Source organism: Haliotis rufescens, unplaced genomic scaffold (assembly GCF_023055435.1).
Source record: "Haliotis rufescens isolate VD_foot unplaced genomic scaffold, xgHalRufe1.0.p SCAF_3, whole genome shotgun sequence".
Classification (NCBI taxonomy): Eukaryota; Metazoa; Mollusca; class Gastropoda; order Lepetellida; family Haliotidae; genus Haliotis; species Haliotis rufescens.
The window spans coordinates 52,698,156-52,721,496 of NW_025964001.1; the positions used below are offsets into that span (position 1 = coordinate 52,698,156).

A 23,341-nucleotide genomic window follows, 5' to 3' on the forward strand; every position below is an offset into this window, starting at 1 on the left:
GTGGTAAACGTCTAAGACCTGCATCGCATCAGACTTTAAGCTGACTCTCCGTGGTGTAACTGTAATACTGACAAAGCGGCGTTAAACCTAACTCACTCACTCTTGATTACAGCAGTAGCTCATATATGAATGGGGGGCACGTGTGGCCCAGTTGCGTAAGGCGCCGCGATTCGCTGTGCAGAGTCGCGTCCCCTGGGCACGCCAGAAACCGAATCTCGGTTCGCCCCAGGTTTGTCAGCACCGTACCCGTGCTCGTGGGTTTCACCGAAGCGGTAAACGTTTGAGACCTGCATCACTTCGGGCTTTCCTCCCACATTATGCTGACACGCTGTGATATGACTGGAATAATGTTAAAATCGTCGTTAAACCAAACTCACTCACTCACTCATATATGAATGACTGGTAATACCACCTCAAAGTCACGATACGATATTACGGCGATAGACAATGTGAGTGTTCACGATCAACTAACTCGACAATTGAGTACTTTTGATGCATATTTTATATCGATAGGATTCGCTCAAAAAGATCGTATTGGTGTATAATATTGATTTTATTTAAATCCAAACCATAACCTGATCAGGGTGAATAATGGATTATGTTAGTTCACATAAATAGTTAATAAGGTTAATAAGGTTAGTTAACCATCTGATATACAAATTGTTAGTATAGCTGTTAAATGCAAGACTGAAGACCGCTACGACTAGCGTGTATTCGATTATCATATATTCTGCAACTTCTATGACTATGGTATATCGAATAAATGCAATAATTATAGCTGTCGTAGCCAAAACAGCCCTTGCTTTGACCTTCGAGGCAAGGGCAAGGGACCCACAGCCCTTCAAATAGGAGAATCTCTCTTATTAGGGACCAGTAAAAGGAACATAACGTTGTGACCCACAGTAACACCGACATTGACGTTTGACAGTGGAAAGAGCTTTTCGCGTTCCTAATGCTATTATAAAGAACTCTTCCTCCGATACCTATTGGCTGCTGAAGCTGATGTTGGCAATGTATGTCCCTTCTTATCAATGTAAAATGTCAACACCAGACTATATAAGCAGTCTCGATTATCCGCCTTAACGGATTCCATTAAGGGGATAAAACAAGCACTGGTCGGCGTGAGTGTCAGTAAACACGCACACACCCACGCACGCACACACGGGCGCATGCACACACACGTCGCTACACAAGTTCCATTATCTTGAACGCGACGTCAAACAGCGTTTTACGTCACCTTACCACGTATACCATTTATCATAAGGGCCTCGAAATTGACGTTTATTTCAGTGAATAAAAAACGACTCATAATTTTAATTTGTGAAGTTGAGGTTCGGTGGATAAAAAAAACACACAAGGGCAGAACAACGCACTATCGTCTATCATGAGTGAGCGACGTTTTACGACGCTTTTAGCAATATTCCATCATCATTGTGAGAACAAGAGAAATGGGCTTCACACATTATACCCATTTAGGGAATCGAACGTACGCGGACAGGAACGTGAAAACAACACAAGTGCCCAAGACAATCTTAATTTGTTGCCGTCTTGAACTGACTGACCAGGACATAAGCCTGAACAATGCTGACCGGTATAGAGCTGTGTATGGCTGATCTTTATGTGTCTGGGAGACCGAGGTCGTGCCCAGTCGGTGAGATAAAACTGGATCCACTAATCCCTCACGCTGACTCAAAATTCAATGATTGACTTCATGGCGTAGAATATTGTACGGGAATGTAAAGATTAATCACGTGACCAAATGACTGGCACTAAGAGTTTCGACTGATATGTCAAAATATATTAACCCCGGAGGTGACATTTTCGCGATTCCACGAAAAATGCATTGTACTGAAATCACAAGCATACGAGGTCGTGAAATTCTGGCCAAATTTCGTCGCGTTCTTATTTTATATTTTAGTGGTTGATTAAGAAAATTTAAGAAACGAAAAATTTGAGTTATTACGGTCTGCCATAAGGATGGATGTGGTTATAAAGTACCCTAATTAAGATCATCTTCAGATGGTTTGTTGAATATCCAAGCAGAGCTTGATTGAATTCGGTTGTCCTATCAAGGCACATTTTGGTCTGCAATCGGAAAATTGATCATTCAGTTACATCTGGGAAAAATGTTCCCTCAATGCAAATGCCGAGAGGTCCATCTTGCACACAGCAATTATCTATTGTCTAGACGTAGACCTAGCATTGCAATACAAGCCTGACAGAGACGGTTCATTAATATTAGGAGGATTTTAGTGGATAGCCAGACGAGCAGGGAGTTGGGAGTTAGGGGGATGGATTGGGTGCTAAAAAATATTGATTTTTTTATTTTACTTTCAAATTGCTGATGAATGGTAGGGATGATAATAATGATAGCGATACTGCTACTACCGCTAAAAAAATGAAAAGGCGATGATGATGATGATGATGATGATGATGATGATGTGGGCCATATTTTTCCTTTTTTCCACTTAATGAACTATAATATCCTACATGTGAATCAATGACATCATGATGCAGTTCCTGGGCTGACTTGGTGTCTACCGTAGACCCTGGTTCGATTCCTCACATGGATACACTTTGTGCCCCCTCCCCCCCCCAAAAAAAAAAGACGTTAAAAGATGGTACTTGTTGTTACCGTGTCTGGCGCTAGGCGTTAAGGGGCTAAAACAAGGACTTGTCGGCTTGGAGTCAGTATACCGTGTCTAAGTGGGGTATTTAGGTTAAACTGCGGCATGGTATCTCAGTGAGCTAGCACTATAAATAGGCATCAGTCCGGACTAGTACAAGCAGCCACGCACACGCACACACACACACACACACACACACACACACACACACACACACACACACACACACACACGCGTGCATGCACGTCGCTATATAAGTGCAATAATCTTGGACGCGACGTTAAACCTAATTTCACCTCACCTGAACAAGAAACAAACAAAACATCGTATTTGTGAATATTAATAAATGCGGCGATGTCCTCGTTTGGAATAGGTAGTCATGTTTATAATTTAAATACAGGGTGAATTGTAAAACCACTCACTCCCTCACACCCTCGCACACAGAAAAGACACCGTGTGATATGTAGTAGTCACTACCCACGCCTTAATGTCTCCACAGTTAATTGTTCTACCAAACCGTGTGTACGGTATCATGTTTTTGAAGGTTTTATTTTAGTATATTTTTCGCACCTTCACAGGATGGTGAAAACGCATTCAAATATGACGTCGACTATTGTGCCGACCTCCTGACAACCCTCAGCCCGAGTCAAGCCAAAGCTGTGTTTTCCCGGTACAAGGAGGTAAGATACAATCAATACCCATGGGCGCAATATGGCGGCATTAATTGACAGAATTTGAAGCCATTTCAAAGTCGTAAGAATGTTCTTCACCATTTTACAGTTTCTAGTTTGCAATTTACCATGGTGCTCTTTTAAAGTTTATGTTAGGTCGAGAGGCAATCAATTCTCGATCCACCGCAAATTGACAAGCATGTGATTTCTTCCTGATTTACTCTTTTCAAAATTAAAAGGATATATGCTTTTGGAAGTTGATGCTATATGTTTTGTGCATCTGGACAGAATTCATGCAGTTATTAGGAGATAGTTATTTTTAATGTTTTGCGCTTCCTGGTTATGCAATCATTTAAAGGTTTATTGTGATGAAAGTTTTTGTATCAACCGCACTGGATATGTGCATAACAGAATAGGTTTAAAGTAGTGCAGTCTTCTATTTAGTATTGAACACACTCCGTCGCAGTGGTGACTCAGCATAACACCACTGCCACAAGCTAATTTGCATATCACGTGACCGGACTTTTCTCTTGTTTGTAAACAAACGCGCTTTTTCAGAAATCAGTATAGAACGGACTAATGCAAGTATTTGGGGGCGCTTTACATATTGTTTTGCATAACTATATAGATATGCTACTACAACTGCGACAGTGAGTTGCATGACAATATATATTTATGCATCAAAGTGACCGTGTCGCTAGCTCTCCGTTGGGCTTCGATGACAGCACGTGGAGCCGTACAACCAATGTAAACATAGGGAAACTACGCAAAAAGAAGTAGATTTCTACGTATTTGCATACTTTCTCAATGAAAGTTAACCATTCTTTGACATTTGTTTATGAAAATGTGTAGACTTGTCAAACATGAAACGGATGAAAAGCATATGCAATATCTTGAATGAACAGTGAAAGATGTGACGAATCGTCGCATGGCGCTGGCCTGTGGCAGAAGTACTATGCTAGCTGGCTGCCGGCCGCATGGAACTCTGGGTAGGAGAGTGAGTATTGAAAAGACAGTCGATTGTATACAAATTCAAAATGCCCACTCTACCACCCTCCAACTGAACAACTAACTCAACTGTCTCCCAGTCACTCTGAACACGATCGGGGGGCACGGGGGGCCCAGTCGTCTAAGGCGTCGCTATTCGCTGTGCAGAGTTGCGTCCCTTGGGCGCGCCAGAAACCTATGATTGTGGGTTCGAATCCCGGTTCGCCCCGATTATGTTTCTAGGTTTGTCTGCACCATACCCATGCTCGTGGGTTTCATCGAGGTGGTAAAACGTTTGAGACGTGCATCACTTCGGGCTTTCCTCACACATTAAGCTGACACGCCGTGATATAACTGGAACACTGTTAAAAGCGGCATTAAACCCAACTCACTCACTCACACGATCGGTCATTTCTGCGGAAAACAGAATCTAGCATAGCCATTTCTAGTCGGGACTAAGTTTGACCCGTCCACATTGCTAGCACATGACCGTCACGTGATGTAAACATCCTAACTAGCAGTCGACAACCATAAACGCCTTGTCAGACGGAAAAGCTGGGGAAACTTAAAGCTTGTAATCAGGTTGTGGTGTATGATCATGAACAGCGATAGATCACTGATATTATTTTAGCCAATGCAATGGCCATTTGTAGTCAATGATGACTCACTCTAGTGCAGGTGTCCTCGTTAAACAACAAACATACAAATCTTTGCGATTACGTAAAGGGGCGCTGTTTGTCTCAAGCTATGGCCGCAATAACTTATACATGGGATACCACAAAAGCTCATTATTGATAGATTATAGCATCGGCGTGTTATTGGTGATTGTCGCATCGGTTTATTTTAGAAGGATGATCATAGTGTCTTATTTTAGACGGATGCCAATAATGGCTTATTTTAGATGAATGTTAATAATGGCTTATTTTAGACGGATGTCTATAATGGCTTATTTTAGATGGGTGACTACAATGGCTTATTTTAGACGGATGTCTATAATGCCTTATTTTAGATGGGTGACTACAATGGCTTATTTTAGATGGATGTTCAAAATGGCTTATTTTAGATGGGTGACTACAATGGCTTATTTTAGATGGATGTTCATAATGGCTTATTTTAGATGGGTGACTACAATGGCTTATTTTAGATTGGTGACTACAATGGCTTATTTTAGATGGATGTTCATAATGGCTTATTTTAGATGGGTGACTACAATGGCTTATTTTAGATGGATGTTCATAATGGCTTATTTTAGATGGGTGACTACAATGGCTTGTTTTAGATGGGTGACTACCATGGCTTATTGAAGATGGGTGACTACAGTGGCGTATTGTAGATGGGTGACTACAGTGGCGTATTGTAGATGGGTGACTACAGTGGCGTATTGTAGATGGGTGACTACAGTGGCGTATTGTAGATGGGTGACTACAATGGCTTGTTTTAGATGGGTGACTACCATGGCTTATTGAAGATGGGTGACTACAGTGGCGTATTGAAGATGGGTGACTACAGTGGCTTATTGTAGATGGGTGACTACAGTGGCGTATTGAAGATGGGTGACTACAGTGGCTTATTGTAGATGGGTGACTACAGTGGCGTATTGAAGATGGGTGACTACAGTGGCTTATTGTAGATGGGTGACTACAGTGGCGTATTGAAGATGGGTGACTACAGTGGCTTATTGTAGATGGGTGACTACAGTGGCGTATTGAAGATGGGTGACTACAGTGGCTTATTGTAGATGGGTGACTACAGTGGCTTATTGTAGATGGGTGACTACAGTGGCGTATTGAAGATGGGTGACTACAGTGGCTTATTGTAGATGGGTGACTACAGTGGCGTATTGTAGATGGGTGACTACAGTGGCTTATTGTAGATGGGTGACTACAGTGGCGTATTGTAGATGGGTGACTACAGTGGCTTATTGTAGATGGGTGACTACAGTGGCTTATTGTAGATGGGTGACTACAGTGGCGTATTGTAGATGGGTGACTACAGTGGCTTATTGTAGATGGGTGACTACAGTGGCTTATTGTAGATGGGTGACTACAGTGGCTTATTGTAGATGGGTGACTACAGTGGCTTATTGTAGATGGGTGACTACAGTGGCGTATTGTAGATGGGTGACTACAGTGGCTTATTGTAGATGGGTGACTACAGTGGCGTATTGTAGATGGGTGACTACAGTGGCTTATTGTAGATGGGTGACTACAGTGGCTTATTGTAGATGGGTGACTACAGTGGCGTATTGTAGATGGGTGACTACAGTGGCTTATTGTAGATGGGTGACTACAGTGGCTTATTGTAGATGGGTGACTACAGTGGCTTATTGTAGATGGGTGACTACAGTGGCTTATTGTAGATGGGTGACTACAGTGGCTTATTGTAGATGGGTGACTACAGTGGCTTATTGTAGATGGGTGACTACAGTGGCTTATTGTAGATGGGTGACTACAGTGGCTTATTGAAGATGGGTGACTACAGTGGCGTATTGTAGATGGGTGACTACAGTGGCTTCTTGTAGATGGGTGACTACAGTGGCGTATTGTAGATGGGTGACTACAGTGGCGTATTGTAGATGGGTGACTACAGTGGCGTATTGTAGATGGGTGACTACAGTGGCGTATTGTAGATGGGTGACTACAGTGGCGTATTGTAGATGGGTGACTACAGTGGCGTATTGTAGATGGGTGACTACAGTGGCGTATTGTAGATGGGTGACTACAGTGGCGTATTGTAGATGGGTGACTACAGTGGCGTATTGTAGATGGGTGACTACAGTGGCGTATTGTAGATGGGTGACTACAGTGGCGTATTGTAGATGGGTGACTACAGTGGCGTATTGTAGATGGGTGACTACAGTGGCGTATTGTAGATGGGTGACTACAGTGGCTTATTGTAGATGGGTGACTACAGTGGCGTATTGTAGATGGGTGACTACAGTGGCGTATTGTAGATGGGTGACTACAGTGGCGTATTGTAGATGGGTGACTACAGTGGCGTATTGTAGATGGGTGACTACAGTGGCGTATTGTAGATGGGTGACTACAGTGGCTTATTGTAGATGGGTGACTACAGTGGCTTATTGTAGATGGGTGACTACAGTGGCTTATTGTAGATGGGTGACTACAGTGGCTTATTGTAGATGGGTGACTACAGTGGCGTATTGTAGATGGGTGACTACAGTGGCTTATTGTAGATGGGTGACTACAGTGGCGTATTGTAGATGGGTGACTACAGTGGCTTATTGTAGATGGGTGACTACAGTGGCGTATTGTAGATGGGTGACTACAGTGGCGTATTGTAGATGGGTGACTACAGTGGCTTATTGTAGATGGGTGACTACAGTGGCTTATTGTAGATGGGTGACTACAGTGGCTTATTGTAGATGGGTGACTACAGTGGCTTATTGTAGATGGGTGACTACAGTGGCTTATTGTAGATGGGTGACTACAGTGGCTTATTGTAGATGGGTGACTACAGTGGCTTATTGTAGATGGGTGACTACAGTGGCTTATTGAAGATGGGTGACTACAGTGGCGTATTGTAGATGGGTGACTACAGTGGCGTATTGTAGATGGGTGACTACAGTGGCGTATTGTAGATGGGTGACTACAGTGGCGTATTGTAGATGGGTGACTACAGTGGCGTATTGTAGATGGGTGACTACAGTGGCGTATTGTAGATGGGTGACTACAGTGGCGTATTGTAGATGGGTGACTACAGTGGCGTATTGTAGATGGGTGACTACAGTGGCGTATTGTAGATGGGTGACTACAGTGGCGTATTGTAGATGGGTGACTACAGTGGCGTATTGTAGATGGGTGACTACAGTGGCGTATTGTAGATGGGTGACTACAGTGGCGTATTGTAGATGGGTGACTACAGTGGCGTATTGTAGATGGGTGACTACAGTGGCTTATTGTAGATGGGTGACTACAGTGGCGTATTGTAGATGGGTGACTACAGTGGCGTATTGTAGATGGGTGACTACAGTGGCGTATTGTAGATGGGTGACTACAGTGGCTTCTTGTAGATGGGTGACTACAGTGGCGTATTGTAGATGGGTGACTACAGTGGCGTATTGTAGATGGGTGACTACAGTGGCGTATTGTAGATGGGTGACTACAGTGGCTTATTGTAGATGGGTGACTACAGTGGCGTATTGTAGATGGGTGACTACAGTGGCTTATTGTAGATGGGTGACTACAGTGGCGTATTGTAGATGGGTGACTACAGTGGCTTATTGTAGATGGGTGACTACAGTGGCGTATTGTAGATGGGTGACTACAGTGGCTTATTGTAGATGGGTGACTACAGTGGCGTATTGTAGATGGGTGACTACAGTGGCTTATTGTAGATGGGTGACTACAGTGGCGTATTGTAGATGGGTGACTACAGTGGCGTATTGTAGATGGGTGACTACAGTGGCTTATTGTAGATGGGTGACTACAGTGGCGTATTGTAGATGGGTGACTACAGTGGCGTATTGTAGATGGGTGACTACAGTGGCGTATTGTAGATGGGTGACTACAGTGGCGTATTGTAGATGGGTGACTACAGTGGCGTATTGTAGATGGGTGACTACAGTGGCGTATTGTAGATGGGTGACTACAGTGGCGTATTGTAGATGGGTGACTACAGTGGCGTATTGTAGATGGGTGACTACAGTGGCGTATTGTAGATGGGTGACTACAGTGGGTTGTTTTAGATGGATGACCGTAATGGCTTATTCTGCCCCAATAACTGAAAGTAGCTGGATAACAGCATCGGCTCACTACAGAGGGATTACTACCGTTGTTCATATAGATGGATGGCTACTGTTGTTCATATAGATGGATGGCTGCTGTTGTTCATATAGATGGATGGCTACTGTTGTTCATATAGATGGATGGCTACTGTTGTTCATTTAGATGGATGGCTACTGTTGTTCATATAGATGGATGGCTACTGTTGTTCATATAGATGGATGGCTACTGTTGTTCATTTAGATGGATGGCTACTGTTGTTCATATAGATGGATGGCTACTGTTGTTCATATAGATGGATGGCTACTGTTGTTCATATAGATGGATGGCTACTGTTGTTCATATAGATGGATGGCTACCGTTGTTCATATAGATGGATGGCTACCGTTGTTCATATAGATGGATGGCTACCGTTGTTCATATAGATGGATGGCTACTGTTGTTCATATAGATGGATGGCTACTGTTGTTCATTTAGATGGATGGCTACTGTTGTTCATATAGATGGATGGCTACTGTTGTTCATATAGATGGATGGCTACTGTTGTTCATATAGATGGATGGCTACTGTTGTTCATATAGATGGATGGCTACCGTTGTTCATATAGATGGATGGCTACCGTTGTTCATATAGATGGATGGCTACCGTTGTTCATATAGATGGATGGCTACTGTTGTTCATATAGATGGATGGCTACTGTTGTTCATATAGATGGATGGCTACCGTTGTTCATATAGATGGATGGCTACCGTTGTTCATATAGATGGATGACTACCGTTGTTCATATGGATGGATGACTACCGTTGTTCATATAGATGGATGACTACCGTCGTCATTATAGATGGACGGCCACGGTTGCTGATGATAGACAACAGTTAGATTGCTGAATTCCTTGGAAGTTCCACAAACCATGAGTGTTCAGTGACTTAGGGTTCAACGTCGCTTGAGCAGTATTTCAGTTATATCCCAGCTAAACAGTTTAATGTGGAGGGACACCTGGCTAGCGCGGATCGCAGACAAGCTCTGGTGTGATATTTTCGCACCAATTAACATAATCAGGATAAATCTGGGATTCGAACCTACGATCCGCAGACCCTTGGATGATCGTATGATACCGAGCAAGGGTTAGACGAACGCACATTGATTTGCCTGCCTTAGGGGTCCAAGCGCGATTGCTGCTGCGGCTGACGATAATGACGCAAAGCCCCCAACACAAACTGCTCAAAAATAGAAATAGGGTTAACATGCACAGCTATATTTTATTACAGGGTTCAATTTACACATAGCTTCACAGGGCCCATCGGAACGTGCGGGATTTATTTACATAAGCTAACATCATGGAATGTCAAGGTGATATTAACGGTGACTAACACCATCACGATCATATTTCGTGCGAAGCATACCTGCATTTTCCGTTCAAAAACATCGCTAAAGGTCAGAATCATGTTGATACTCGCCGAGCGGCCATGATGCTATTTTAGACCAGTTGACGGGAACAAAAACAACACCTCACCAAGACTCGTTTCCAGTTTGTGTTTCGAAGGCAGTGACAGGGTCAACACAACGTTGTGTTCAGCTGTATACTTGATATTATCTTTCTTTGTCAAACAAGAAGCTATACATAGGGCCATCGATGCTATTATGACCGAATATACAATAATACATCATGATCGGTGTTAAAACAATGTTTATGTTGTGTTGGAATACACCGTCCATCCTGTCACGGGGCTGAGCTCCAATTATCAGGGGTGCCATACAATAAGAATAAAGTGATAAAGAAAACGTGGTAATAGGCTCACAGGTTTATGAAGTAATACTTGTACTGATGATTGATAATTACAAATAAATCCAATCTGCGCTCACACAGATCACAAATAAATTTTGTCAGCACAAATATACAACCAAGTTTTAGCTGAACTGAACTTTATTTACACTCAGGCCGCTATCAGCGGCTTCAGATGTACAAAATTATTTCAACAACATGGTTGAAACATATTTTATTCATTGAAATGAGTTGGGATTGGTGAACAAGCTTTACAGCTTATGTTAACACCACTCCTATACAACATATATTACATATTGAAATGAAGGATGTTACGTCATCGATATAGACATTATTTAAATATATGTTTGTACATATTACATCAAATACAAATACAAAGTGAATATAAATAGAAAGTTACAGCTTTTGTGTGTCTAACGAGTCGTTTGTAACAAAAGTAATAGTCAATCATGAGGTTATTGTCCGGTTAATTTAATTATTAATTTGTGAATAGCTGAAACGTTTTGTCTTGATGATGAAATCGTGGACGGATTCAACTAATTTCTGGTTTTCTAATAAGCAAGTTCATTGTTTCCGTTCATAATAGTATCCAGGTTATAACCGGTATTGTAAAAGTGTATATTAAGTCTTATCTGATTAAAGTTACAGCAAGAAAAAAATAATGTAGGGCGTTTTCACTCTGATATCCACAGGAGCAACACGGACTGTCAATTAAATGTCTGTTATAATACTTATCGGCGTTTAGGTATACGTAGCTACAACCGAGTCTGAGGCGGCAGTGAACGATTTGACAGAATCGAGTGCCATAGCTAAGGTCAAAATAGGTCTTATTTTCGTTTTTCGTAATTAGGTTTTTAAATTTCAACAACATAATACATTTTAAGGATTGACTGTGTATTTCTTTTCGGTCATTGAGGTATGAATCGAAAAACCGATGTGCAAACTGTATGAATCCGCGTAAACAATGACATGATGATTTTACAGAATTTGGACAGTTTTCTCAATGTTCCAAGTCGTGAATTATTGAAACGTAAATTCATTTTATGGATATTGGGTTTAATGTATAGAAAGACAAACAAGTGTATTACAGCTATAAAAAGGAGGGTAGCTAAAACAACACTTTGACCAGATCTTGACCAGATGCGTAGACTGCCAATTATGTCGGCTGCGTCCAAATTAACACCTGAGTCAATTAACTCCACACTCTAATGAGTAAATAAACTCGGCTTATCCCTAAAATGAGTCACTTAGACTACAAAACTAGACGATTACGTGTCAATAACAACTTGTCTTAATCGACTAAAGTCTCTGTCACTTTGACTGAACAAGGAAATACTAAAGTTCCCAAATAGTTAATTAATCACGGGAAGGTTGGTTATCCGCGGATTACTAGAAAAAAAACCCAGAATATTGGAAACACTAGTTACTTAGAGTTTAGAAATCACGGGAAAGTTGGTTATCCACGGATTACTTGCAAGACACAGTGTTACAAACAAGGGCTGGGACAGGTCCAAATTTACTACCCGGGTACCCAACGCCCTATAACCCGACCCTACCCGGGTACCCACTGCAAGTCTCAAGAGTAGGTAACAAAATGTCTGATTGGTAATTTGTTTTACCGCAGCCCTGGCTAAAACTATTTAGATACATGTATCAAACAATGAGATCATGTGTTCACTGAAGTTGACTGAAGCATTTATCTTTACTCAAACATATACCAGTCAAAAGAAATGTGTGCATCGTCGGAAAGAAATGCAAACAATAGCGACTTGTAGTGTAACCACTGAGCTATAGTGAGTTTGTGTCATTATCAAAATATCACGTGACTAATCACGGGTCCAGGTAGTCCTGTGAGTACCCGGGTCTTACACAGGACCCGACCGACCCGAGTACCCGAGTTACCCGTCCCAGCCCGATGACAAACCCTGGTAACTACGGCAGGGGAATACCACTGACGGGGCGACAAGTCAACGTGTGTTTCTAAACACGGGGAAAACACGAATATGAAACTAACTACAATATCTACGCTGGAGATGTCAGCGTCAAAATGAAGCGCTGAACATAAGCTATCCAACGGCATCATTAACGATTCACAACAAGCATTGTAAATTATTAACGAGGCAAACATGACCATAAATGCATGAGAAATATTTGAATGTAGATATAAATTCCCCTAATGCTTGCAAATTATAAATACAACAACATTTTCAATACAAGAATACGGTAGGGAACATATGAGAGACAACATACATCTAGTCATTACTTGGTTTGAGGGTGTCATTAGATTACAAGAGAGTAACATAGTTGGGCCACGAATTATCTAACACCAAATGATCACACACTGCACAATCGCGAACGCCGGAGAATACCGAGCGGGGCCGGAAATAAAGTCGGAGAACACAGTGGCTCTTGAGCGTGACATAGATCTGCCAAGAACTACCGCGTATGTGACAACATGGTCACAGTGTAGCAGCAGAGTTGTGGTATCCGGAAACAAGCTCACAATCTCAAACAGGACTGTGTTACCATCGTGAAGTCCCGTGTCGCACTTAATTGTTATTTTATGACACCCCTGATCATTGGGGCATAGCTCCGTGACAAGGTTTCGGTAGGCTTCGGTAGGTGCTTGTAGTTCTTTTTAGATGTGCACTGTCGACTGGGTCCAATTTTCCCGAGATTGAAATCTCATATCGGAAACAGTCAGTTCACTCTGGGTGTCTAATGCCCTCCGACCAGAAATTCTCTGATATCTTTGTCGTCATGAAGAGGTTAGAACAGAGATATAATATCCAACTTCCCTCTTTGTGGACACCCACTCGGATAAACCCTGATCGCATGCGCGTGACTTCCGGTAATATGTCTGTGCCAAATGGTCTCTGGTAATGGTTTATAAGCTTTTTTCGATCTTCTCCGTGAAGTACACTTTGGGGGATTCTTTGGGCGTCTGGCTGGTATAACTGGTACTATCGAATCCATATCATATGAAAGGAAATTACTTAGAGAATAACATATGAGCTACGGAGAGTAACGGATTACCTGTCCTAAGTGAAATATATTAATATACCAGGGAGTAATTCCCTAATTCTGATTGCCCGAAGGTTTTTTCTCTATGTTTCCAATCCTCTATGTTTTGAGAAAATGTAGAATAAGTGCATTTCCAATAAAAAAATTGTGAAGTCATGAAAAATGGATGACTTCATCCTCAGCTGTTTGTAACAATGCGTTCATATGATGTCACATTGAACTATGGGTCATACCTCATTTGTCAAGTACCCCATTTGTTAGACAGTGAGGTTGAGATGGCTTGTCAAAACTTATGATATTTACCTGTTGTGGTAATGGACCATATTGACACATGCTGTTATCACAAAATGAGTTTATTAATGTATTAGTTTGAGCATAATTATTTTATCCTTTTTTAATTAACGTTCATAAACAAACTACTCAGGAGCGAAGTTTGCACGATATTCATTTATGAAAAACTGTCGTTTCCACATAAGTCGTAATTTCTGAGAATTATTCTCAGAATTAGTTCTGCTGTAAGTCGCAGTCTGGTTGTTTAAGTTTGCTAATATAGAGCTTGATTATAAACTCATTACCAAGGAGCACACCAAGGTGAATACGTCACAAATGTTACCAAGTACAGATTTCTAATGTGTTTTGTTTTATAAAGAAATAAGCTTGAAGCAAAATAACTAGTAGCATCCAAAATGAAAAGCAGAATCAAAATAAAAAATGTAATCTTATGATTTGGTACATGCTACTGATAGTGTTGAAACTCAGAAGTGAAAATTGTTTTAGTAAAAACGAGAATGGCATGTTTTAGTTGGAGACAACATTTTTCCATTTTCTGCAGAATGACCCGATTATGTGATTATGCTCCCCGTATTGTTGTCTGTTCCTCATATTGCCGTTTGCTCCCCGTATTGTCGTCTGTCTTCCCCGTATTGTCGTCTGTTCCCCGTATTGTCGTTTGTCTTCCCCGTATTGTCGTCTGTCTTCCCCGTATTGTCGTCTGTTCCCCGAATTGTCGTCTGCTCTTCGTATTGTCGTTTGTCTTCCCCGTATTGTCGTCTGTTCCCCGAATTGTCGTCTGCTTTTCGTATTGTCGTTTGTCTTCCCCGTATTGTCGTCTGTCTTCCCCGTATTGTCGTCTGTTCCCCGAATTGCCGTCTGCTCTTCGTATTGTCGTTTGTCTTCCTCGTATTGTCGTCTGTTCCCCGAATTGTCGTCTGCTCTTCGTATTGTCGTCTGCTTCACGCACTGTCGTCTGATCGCTGATCCCAAGCTGATATGTCCCATACAGACATACACTTCTTGAAGGTTTTACTGCTCACAAATTCAATTAGTTTCCTTCAAATGAGTCGCTACAACGTCGTATCTTCTGATCTCTGGCTATCCTGCTATGTGTGTCCCTGCTGTCGTCTGCGTGTAATTAACAACTGTCTGGAAATGATCGATGCCAGTCGTTTGATCTACATTTAATAGGTATATAATAGCCTGATTGCACGAGGTATGTCTAATGTTTCATGTATTAGTATTCTATAGTTGATAGTCTTTGTGTCAAAAGTGTTTCCTCCAAGTGAGGAGACGTGATCATTTGACAAATGTCATCAATACCTGGGGTTTTGTTGTCTGTCAAATGAAAAAGCATGTATGTCGACCAGATGTAGGTCGTGTACATTATTAATGTGTTGGTTGGTGCAGATGTTGTTGCGGGAGGTGATTGATAATGGTGTGAGTTATAAGGATGTCTGTGGTTGGTATCTATGGCCAATATCAGTCTATTTGCGGGGAAGGTGGGTTATATTCCCCAAGAGGCCGGCCTATTTTTGATTACTGTCACAAGGTTATAACCACACATATGTGAAATATTTTCTCATATTAATTCCAAAACTCCGTTTCAAGACGACCTTGTTGGGAACAAAATATCACCCTGTTCCGCCTTAATCCGGAAATTGTTAGTGGGACAATTTCCCGTGGGAACAGCCTGGATGAACCAGATTCCAGCGTGTGTAAGTCATCTGTTGCAGATGTAACAAGCAGTGTCAATGTATTATTCTGGTAAGTGTTTCTGACTGGTCATTATGTGAAAGCGTATGACAATAATTATCTTTATACGGGAGTGGTATAGAATAAAAATAGTATCACAACAAAGCTTGTGTACAGGAGGCCACATATTGCTGTCAACCGCGCGAACAGAACATACAATTGGCCGACAGCACTTTGGCTAATTGTTGTAAGGCGTTTATACGCCTGCAGACATCTTTCTTAAGCTTCTTTTGTTTGCTGGTTGTTTAAAGCCGAACTCAGAAATATTCCAGCTATATGTCGGCAATTTGTAAATAATCACTTCTGGATCAGACAATCCTGTGATTGACATCATGACCATCGATCAACACATTTGGGACATGCATCAAGCCTGACCACCTTATCCCGTTAGTCGCCTCTTGCTCAGTTCCCGAAGACCAATTCCAATTCTAAACTGGATCTTCAAGGAGTAAAGCTGCGTAACTATTGCATATTTCCAGAACCGTTCTACCATGCAATGTTTCATTAATATTGGCTGCAGTCAGAGGTCCCATCACTTGTCGATAACGCCAGTGTGGGTAAAGAAAGCAATAACTAGTTCGAAAACTGACAAGCCTTTCCAAAATCTGGAATTGTGTTCACACCGTACCACATTTCGCTTATATGTTAATACGAACGGCAGGTATACTGTCTCAGATTTCACAGCATAAAATGATTCTAATCAATCCATCCATTGCAACTCAACGAATCCCAACGCAACCAAAACAATCCAACGCAAACCAACGCAATCCCACGTAATCAAACGCAATCCCCCTTTGTAAATAATCGTGAAAAGGAAGTCTTTGGTTAACGTTTATATTAGAAGTCAACATAAAGCTTAAAGTGCGAACTTGTTTTTTAGGGTGAATCAGAAAGTATGTTTGATGCTTTCATGCTGGTACAAGTATAAGAATGCCATGCTTGTGCTAGGAGGCGATGTATTAGCTGAGTCTTGAAAGGCCACCCTTCGGCTTTGACCTGACTGGATTCTGTGTATCACCTACTCATGGCGGCTATCTCTGCTGCCACTATTACTCACACCTGCATCACAGAACAGATTACTTTCGTAACCGCTCCAAGCGTCAACGTCTGGATATTGTGTAGCAGGTCGTGATGTCACAAGTGATATCCTCACCACGTCAATAGGTGATAGGTCGACCTATCGACCATGCTTTTACTCAGGGACGAAATATAATGGAGTCTAGAAAGGACAACTTTCGGTCATGTATTCAAATGCATCTGACCTCGTATCAGAACGTCCGTAGTTCGAATCCCAGTTTGTAACCGATCACATGACCCTAAACATATGAGCAACACTTTTGATGTTCTTTTGATTTTTTCACGATATGACGTTTATCAAGATATAAGAATTGCACAAATACATACAAAATCATTGATTATGGTCATGTGGAGTCAACGACAGAGTCACCGTTTGAGTTTCAACTCAATTAATTTGCAATACGACGTTTTGGCGTAGGTGCTATCGAAGCGAGTGATTAACAATTGGGTAGGACATGCAGAGATGCTATACACAGACAATTACAAACAACAACAACAGGATGACAGATGAAGAAGCCTGGGGACGGAGCCTGTAACAAGACGGTGGTGACAGTTACAGTTAGTAGTTGACACGTATACCACGCGGTTTTAGTGGGTGTAGTGATCACGTTAACCCTGATCTCTGCTGATGGTTAGCTTGGATGTTTTCATGTGGATGGCTTCTGTTAGTTTTTTAATGGTGTTGGTTTCTGGCTGAAGGCAATGGTGATGGGTTCGATCCCTTGGGTGTTGCTGTCTTTGATCTCATACCAAGTCTGGTTTGTCTGTTGATCAGTGGTGTGTCATTTCTTGACATACTGTGTGTCTGCACAACTGCACTTGATCTTGTAGACTGTGGTCGTGGGTGAGATTTGCTTGTGATCGGGTGGTATCTGATCTGGGCGATTGTCTTCAAGGTGGTTTTGCTGATGTAGGCGGCATCTTAATTTATGTTGAATTGTTTGAGGGGTTTTCTAACTTTCTGACTGGCTTGCTTATGCTTGGGAGGATTCTTGTGGTTTGAGTCTATGTTACATTGTATATTACTAAAGCTGCTTTTCAGATCATTACAGGAGCACTGAAGGCAAAGTTGACATGGATTTTAACGTCGGTATTTGTCACTGAGAGGGATTTTGTATACGTTGGAAATAGTAAATGTGTTTGACTGCATGTCCGTGAATATCCCCAAGTTCAGAAAGTCCGAACGTCGTACATCCTGTCTGTAAAGGTTCCTGCTCACACAAACCATTATTACTTTTATTTAGGACATCTTGGAAAAAATGACCACATCGTTGCTTGATGAAGCCAATCAGAACTGATTATTTGTTTTTCTGGATCAAGTGCACCTGCCTGAAAGTCAAATGAACTCATGTCATGGTCTGTTTGTACGCAGCGCTCCGTAAACGCCTTCTCGTGCATATTCCTATCAGTGATGAAATATTAATTTTTCAAGATGTCCTGATCCGATTTTCATAGCAGCCATATTAAAAAAAAACAATAAATGTCCATTATTCGGCCATCATCTTATTTTTAAAAGATGTAATACAATTTGTATATGTGCAGTTAGCGAGGGGTCCTAACATAATATCTGACTAACAACTCATTATTCTTCCAAAAGGCCTTCTGTTGAAATTATCAATACAAACACAGTTTAACAAGATTGCTTATGATAATTACGTATGCAGTGGTCTAAACATTTAAGAGTGCATAGTAACAATTGGTGGTACGGTAGTTGTGCAAGGCTCGTAAATCACCGTGCATGAATTCAGAGATGGCGCTGATAGCCTTGACATTTTCCCCACAGTCACGTCGACTTCCTCGACAGGGTGGGCGATTTCAGGCAGAGCAACACAGACTGCCAAGAACGAGCAGGTGTTGTTGTGTCATAGCTAATGGTTATAAAAGCAGGTTAGTGTTTATATTAAAGTCGTTAACATGCTGGGGGGCGTCTGAAAGACATCAATCTGGTGAGTGGGCGTTGTGCTCACAGACAGATTTAATTGAATAGAAATGATGTTCCCTGCTACCCGATAAGACCCAAGACAGATTACACTGTGATTGCTTAAGCAGAAATAGTAACTTTACTTATGAAAATTATGTTATGAAGTTATGTACTGATCAGAGGAGAAGGTCAACCATGAGTGAGTGAGTTTAAGTGTTACACCGCAATGGCATTGTTTCATCCATATAGCAATTATGAAATAAAAAAACATGCATCTAATGAATAATATAATTTTAATCCAGACAGGAATGGCTGCTCAAAGTGCTCCAAAGAACAATGAAAGATAATGGAATCAATATTTTGCAATGAAATGGAGTATGATTTTTTCTAGAAAATACAAACGACAGTTCATAGATGCTCCAGTGAAGTACACTATACATACAGTTAAAACTCCTTATTGAATATATTCGCGATATCCGTAGTACGAGACAGCAGGGTGTCGGTGGATCATTATGTCAATAAGGATTCCGCTTTGACCATATCTTAAAGATATATCAAGAATTACATTTCGATTTAACCTGATTTCGCTGGATGTTAGAATTGTGCGGTATTATTTCTGTTTTGTTTTGTCTTTTGAACAATATATCGACTGTCACAAACTAATTTTTAGGAAGCAATAAGAACATATAACCCAAACGCTCTACGATTAATCGATGTCTTGTTGTGGGACGTCAATAGCGACTATGTCCCCCAATATTTTCAAAACAATTCAAGGTAGCCATCGACTAGTCCCGAAAGGTTGGAAGACGTAAAGTCAAACGTGACCTAAATACGTCACAACGGATTTTGGCACGCGACACCAGTGTTATAATTAACATACACTATCCAGATTGTACTATCTACTCTTATGGGTAGATAATCCCGAGACACTAAAATTACCTGTCAGTAATATGTCTCATTTTGTCATTAAGCAGCGCTTGGAAACCGTTGAAACTCTAGCCTGCAATATTACTTGCCTCGCAAGAGGTTTCCTATTTTTCATTATCTGTTAATAGTCTTACTTCTTTCACTCGGACAGATAATTAAATCGCGAAAGATTAAAGTTGTGATGACACCAAAAAAAACATCCTCATGACGACCACGCAAGCTGTACTGTGACTGTTATAAATGTTATATTTGGGATAACACTTTCTTAGTGAAATACAGATTTTCTACTACTAAAGTGTTATCCCAAATATAACATTTGTTACATTTGACCATTTTCTAAATGGGATTGTGTGTTCAAAGCCGTGTGAGAGCCGTTCCAATTTACACTTGTCAGAGGGGTACACAAAGTACATGATCTAGACTACCAGTTGTCGGACTTTCATTTTATGCCTCGGTGGCTGAGTGAGTTAGATCGCTGACTTTGTGTGTTGGCGATTAGGTGCCTCACTCTGGCAGTGTGAGTTCGAATCCCGGACGAGACTCCATCCTCCACCCCCCCCCCCCCCCCCCAAAAAAAATAAAAAAATAAATAAAAAATAAAAAATAGAAATAAAAAAATTAAAAATATATGTACTTTACTAACAAAGTGTTATCCTAAATATAACGTTTGTTACATTTGACCACTTTCTAAATGGCATTATGTGTTCATGTACTGCGACTGTTGTTGATATCTGTGTCAATAAATTTGTTCGAAGTGTTATTAAAACACGGGCAGCTCCCTTATGTTATACCATTCTGCTATGCCCGCGCTAACCAATAAGTTAAATACTAGTAGGTAAAACACTACCCCCAGAGCAGGTCGGCCTAGCAGTACCTTTTCGCGTATATCAGTCATCTAGGGAGTAGATAAACACAATCATTATGGGATTATTTTGGGGGCTGTAGATAAGAAAATGCGTGTAAACCAGTTTACAGTTTTCTGCTCGGGATTTTAATCAAAGTAAAGACATGTGTCGTATTATTGGATGCTTGGTCAACAAGATTCTACGTCCGCGATGACAGGGAAAGAGCGTGAGATCTAACTAAGCGTTTGCCTGTCCCGAGTGACACAGTGACCCTTTCACAATTTTACCAATACCTCCCCGTTAGGTTTATTACTGAGTGACAAGTCTCACGCTCACAAATTGTTTGATTTATTGATTGGATAAGAGTTCTAACTCACTCAAAATCTAATGTTGCAATAAAATATGGGTGAACGTGCCACGATATCAAAACAAACATTAAAACCTGGATCCTTTCAGCGGATACCGGTATGTCGGCCTGGCAGCACTACCTGCAACTGTTAACCCTCTAGGTGTCGGTCTGGCAGCACTACCTGTATCTGTTAACCCTCTAGATGTCTACCTGGCAGCACTACCTTCAACTGTTAACCCTCTAGGTGTCGGCCTGGCAGCACTACCTGCAACTGTTAACCCTCTAGGTGTCGGCCTGGCAGCACTACCTGTATCTGTTAACCCTCTAGGTGTCGGCCTGGCAGCACTACCTGTATCTGTTAACCCTCTAGGTGTCGGCCTGGCAGCACTACCTGCAACTGTTAACCCTCTAGGTGTCGGCCTGGCAGCACTACCTGTATCTGTTAACCCTCTAGATGTCTACCTGGCAGCACTACCTGCAACTGTTAACCCTCTAGATGTCTACCTGGCCGCACTGCCTGCAACTGTTAACCCTCTATGTGTCTACCTAGCAGCACTACCTGCAACTGTTAACCCTCTAGATGTCTACCTGGCATCATTACCTGCAACTGTTAACCCTCTAGATGTCTGCCTGGCAGCACTACCTGCAACTGTTAACCCTCTAGGTGTCTGCCTGGCAGCATTACCTGCAACTGTTAACCCTCTAGATGTCTGCCTGACATCATTACCTGCAACTGTTAACCCTCTACATGTCTACCTGGAAGCACTACCTGCAACTGTTAGATGTAATGCGAAAGAATAAACAAACAAACAAATGCATGTTTTTTGTTTTAGCTTTCCGGAGAGGATGTGACGAAGTCTATCGAGAAACACATGGCAGGCTATCCTGAGATGGCGTGCCTGTCAGTTGGTAAGTCGACTCTAGTGGTCCCGACCTCTTTGAAAACTACTTAAATAAAGAGGGACAAAAGAAAGTATGCCGAGTTTAGTTTTTTTATGTAACTGAAAGAACTGGTATTAAATCTGATTGTGTCTATTTAACCATCGCTCATTCCTGCAACAGTTTTGTAAAAAGTAATCTGTGGCCAGGTAATTTTGTGTAAATACACTATACTGATTGTTGTAAATTTGTGACGAAACAAGCAGATTTATTTTAAAAAATATCAGTAGTTGTGAATTAGGGAAATATGTTTTCATTTTTAAAAGTTTAAGATCTAGTTATATTTAAAAAAACAAAACCCTGTAGAAGTTTTCTTTGAGTGCTGACAAAGCGCCAGTACAGTTCACTTTTGGGATATAGTGTCAATAATTCCTGATATTTTCAGTTATAAAATCAAACGTTCATGTATGATAATATCAACGGAGAGGTATTATATAATAGTTTCTTCTGCCATTCAGTTTTTCTGCACCAGTGTCTGCATTCACCAGTCCCTCCTGTCAAGCAGTTCTTTGTATATGTTCTGCTGACATTTGTTACAGCGCGCTACCTTCAAAGCCCCTATCTCTACACGGCGCACGTGCTGCACGAGGCAACTAGCGGCACCGGCACTAACGACAACCTCTTGATGGCTGTCATCGTCGGGAGGTCAGAGGTAAGTTGACAAAAGTGAGTGAGTGAGTGAGTGTGGTTTTACGGCGCTTCCAGCAGTATTCCAGCAATAATACGTTGGAGGACACCAGAAATTGGATAAACACATTGTACCCATGTGGGGAATCGAACCTTGGTCTTCGGCGTGACGAGCGAACGCTTTATTTACTGGACCACCCAATCACCCCAAATTGACATAAGACCAACTTTTACTCTTTCGTATATTTCTATAAACACTTCCACATTATATCATTCTCTAATAAATTTAAATACATATCAGTCATTTACAAAATGAGTATTTTGCTTCCAATGCTTTGGTCAAACGAGAAAGCTGTTTGTCGTGAGAGGTGACTATATTTGGATCGGGTGATTTAGCGCTGAGTCTTGGTTAATTGTGTGATTACTCAGAGGGCGTGAGAACTTGCTCATTATATCAACCACAGGTTTGTCTGGTTCAGACTTGATTATTTACAGATAGTTGTGCTATAATTGAAATATTGCTGATTGCGGCGTCAAATATCAAATATGAATCAAAACTGATCATTTGAAACCTATACGAAATATGTTTCTCGTTCATCTGCAATCTACTCCTTCACTAAGAGTGAGTGAGTATGGTTCTACACCGCTTTTAGCAATATTCCAACAATCACGGCGGGGGACACCAGAAATGGGCTTCACACATTGTACCCATGTCGGGAATCGAACCCGGGTCTTCGGCGTGAAGAGCGAATGCTTTAGCCACTGGGCTACCCCACCGCCCCCTTATAACG

General features: G+C 41.5%; 1 protein-coding gene across 3 annotated transcripts in view; it reads left to right on the forward strand.

The window, feature by feature from the left end:
• The window catches only part of LOC124141953, a 150,657-nt gene that overhangs the window by 122,252 nt on the left and 5,064 nt on the right, over window positions 1–23,341 (forward strand). For all 3 annotated transcript variants that reach the window (XM_046510148.2, XM_046510149.2, XM_046510150.2), the window contains 3 exons: window positions 3,206–3,307; window positions 21,818–21,893; window positions 22,463–22,575. In XM_046510148.2, coding sequence (XP_046366104.2) covers window positions 3,206–3,307; window positions 21,818–21,893; window positions 22,463–22,575 — 291 coding nt within the window. The remainder of the gene's footprint in view (window positions 1–3,205; window positions 3,308–21,817; window positions 21,894–22,462; window positions 22,576–23,341) is intronic.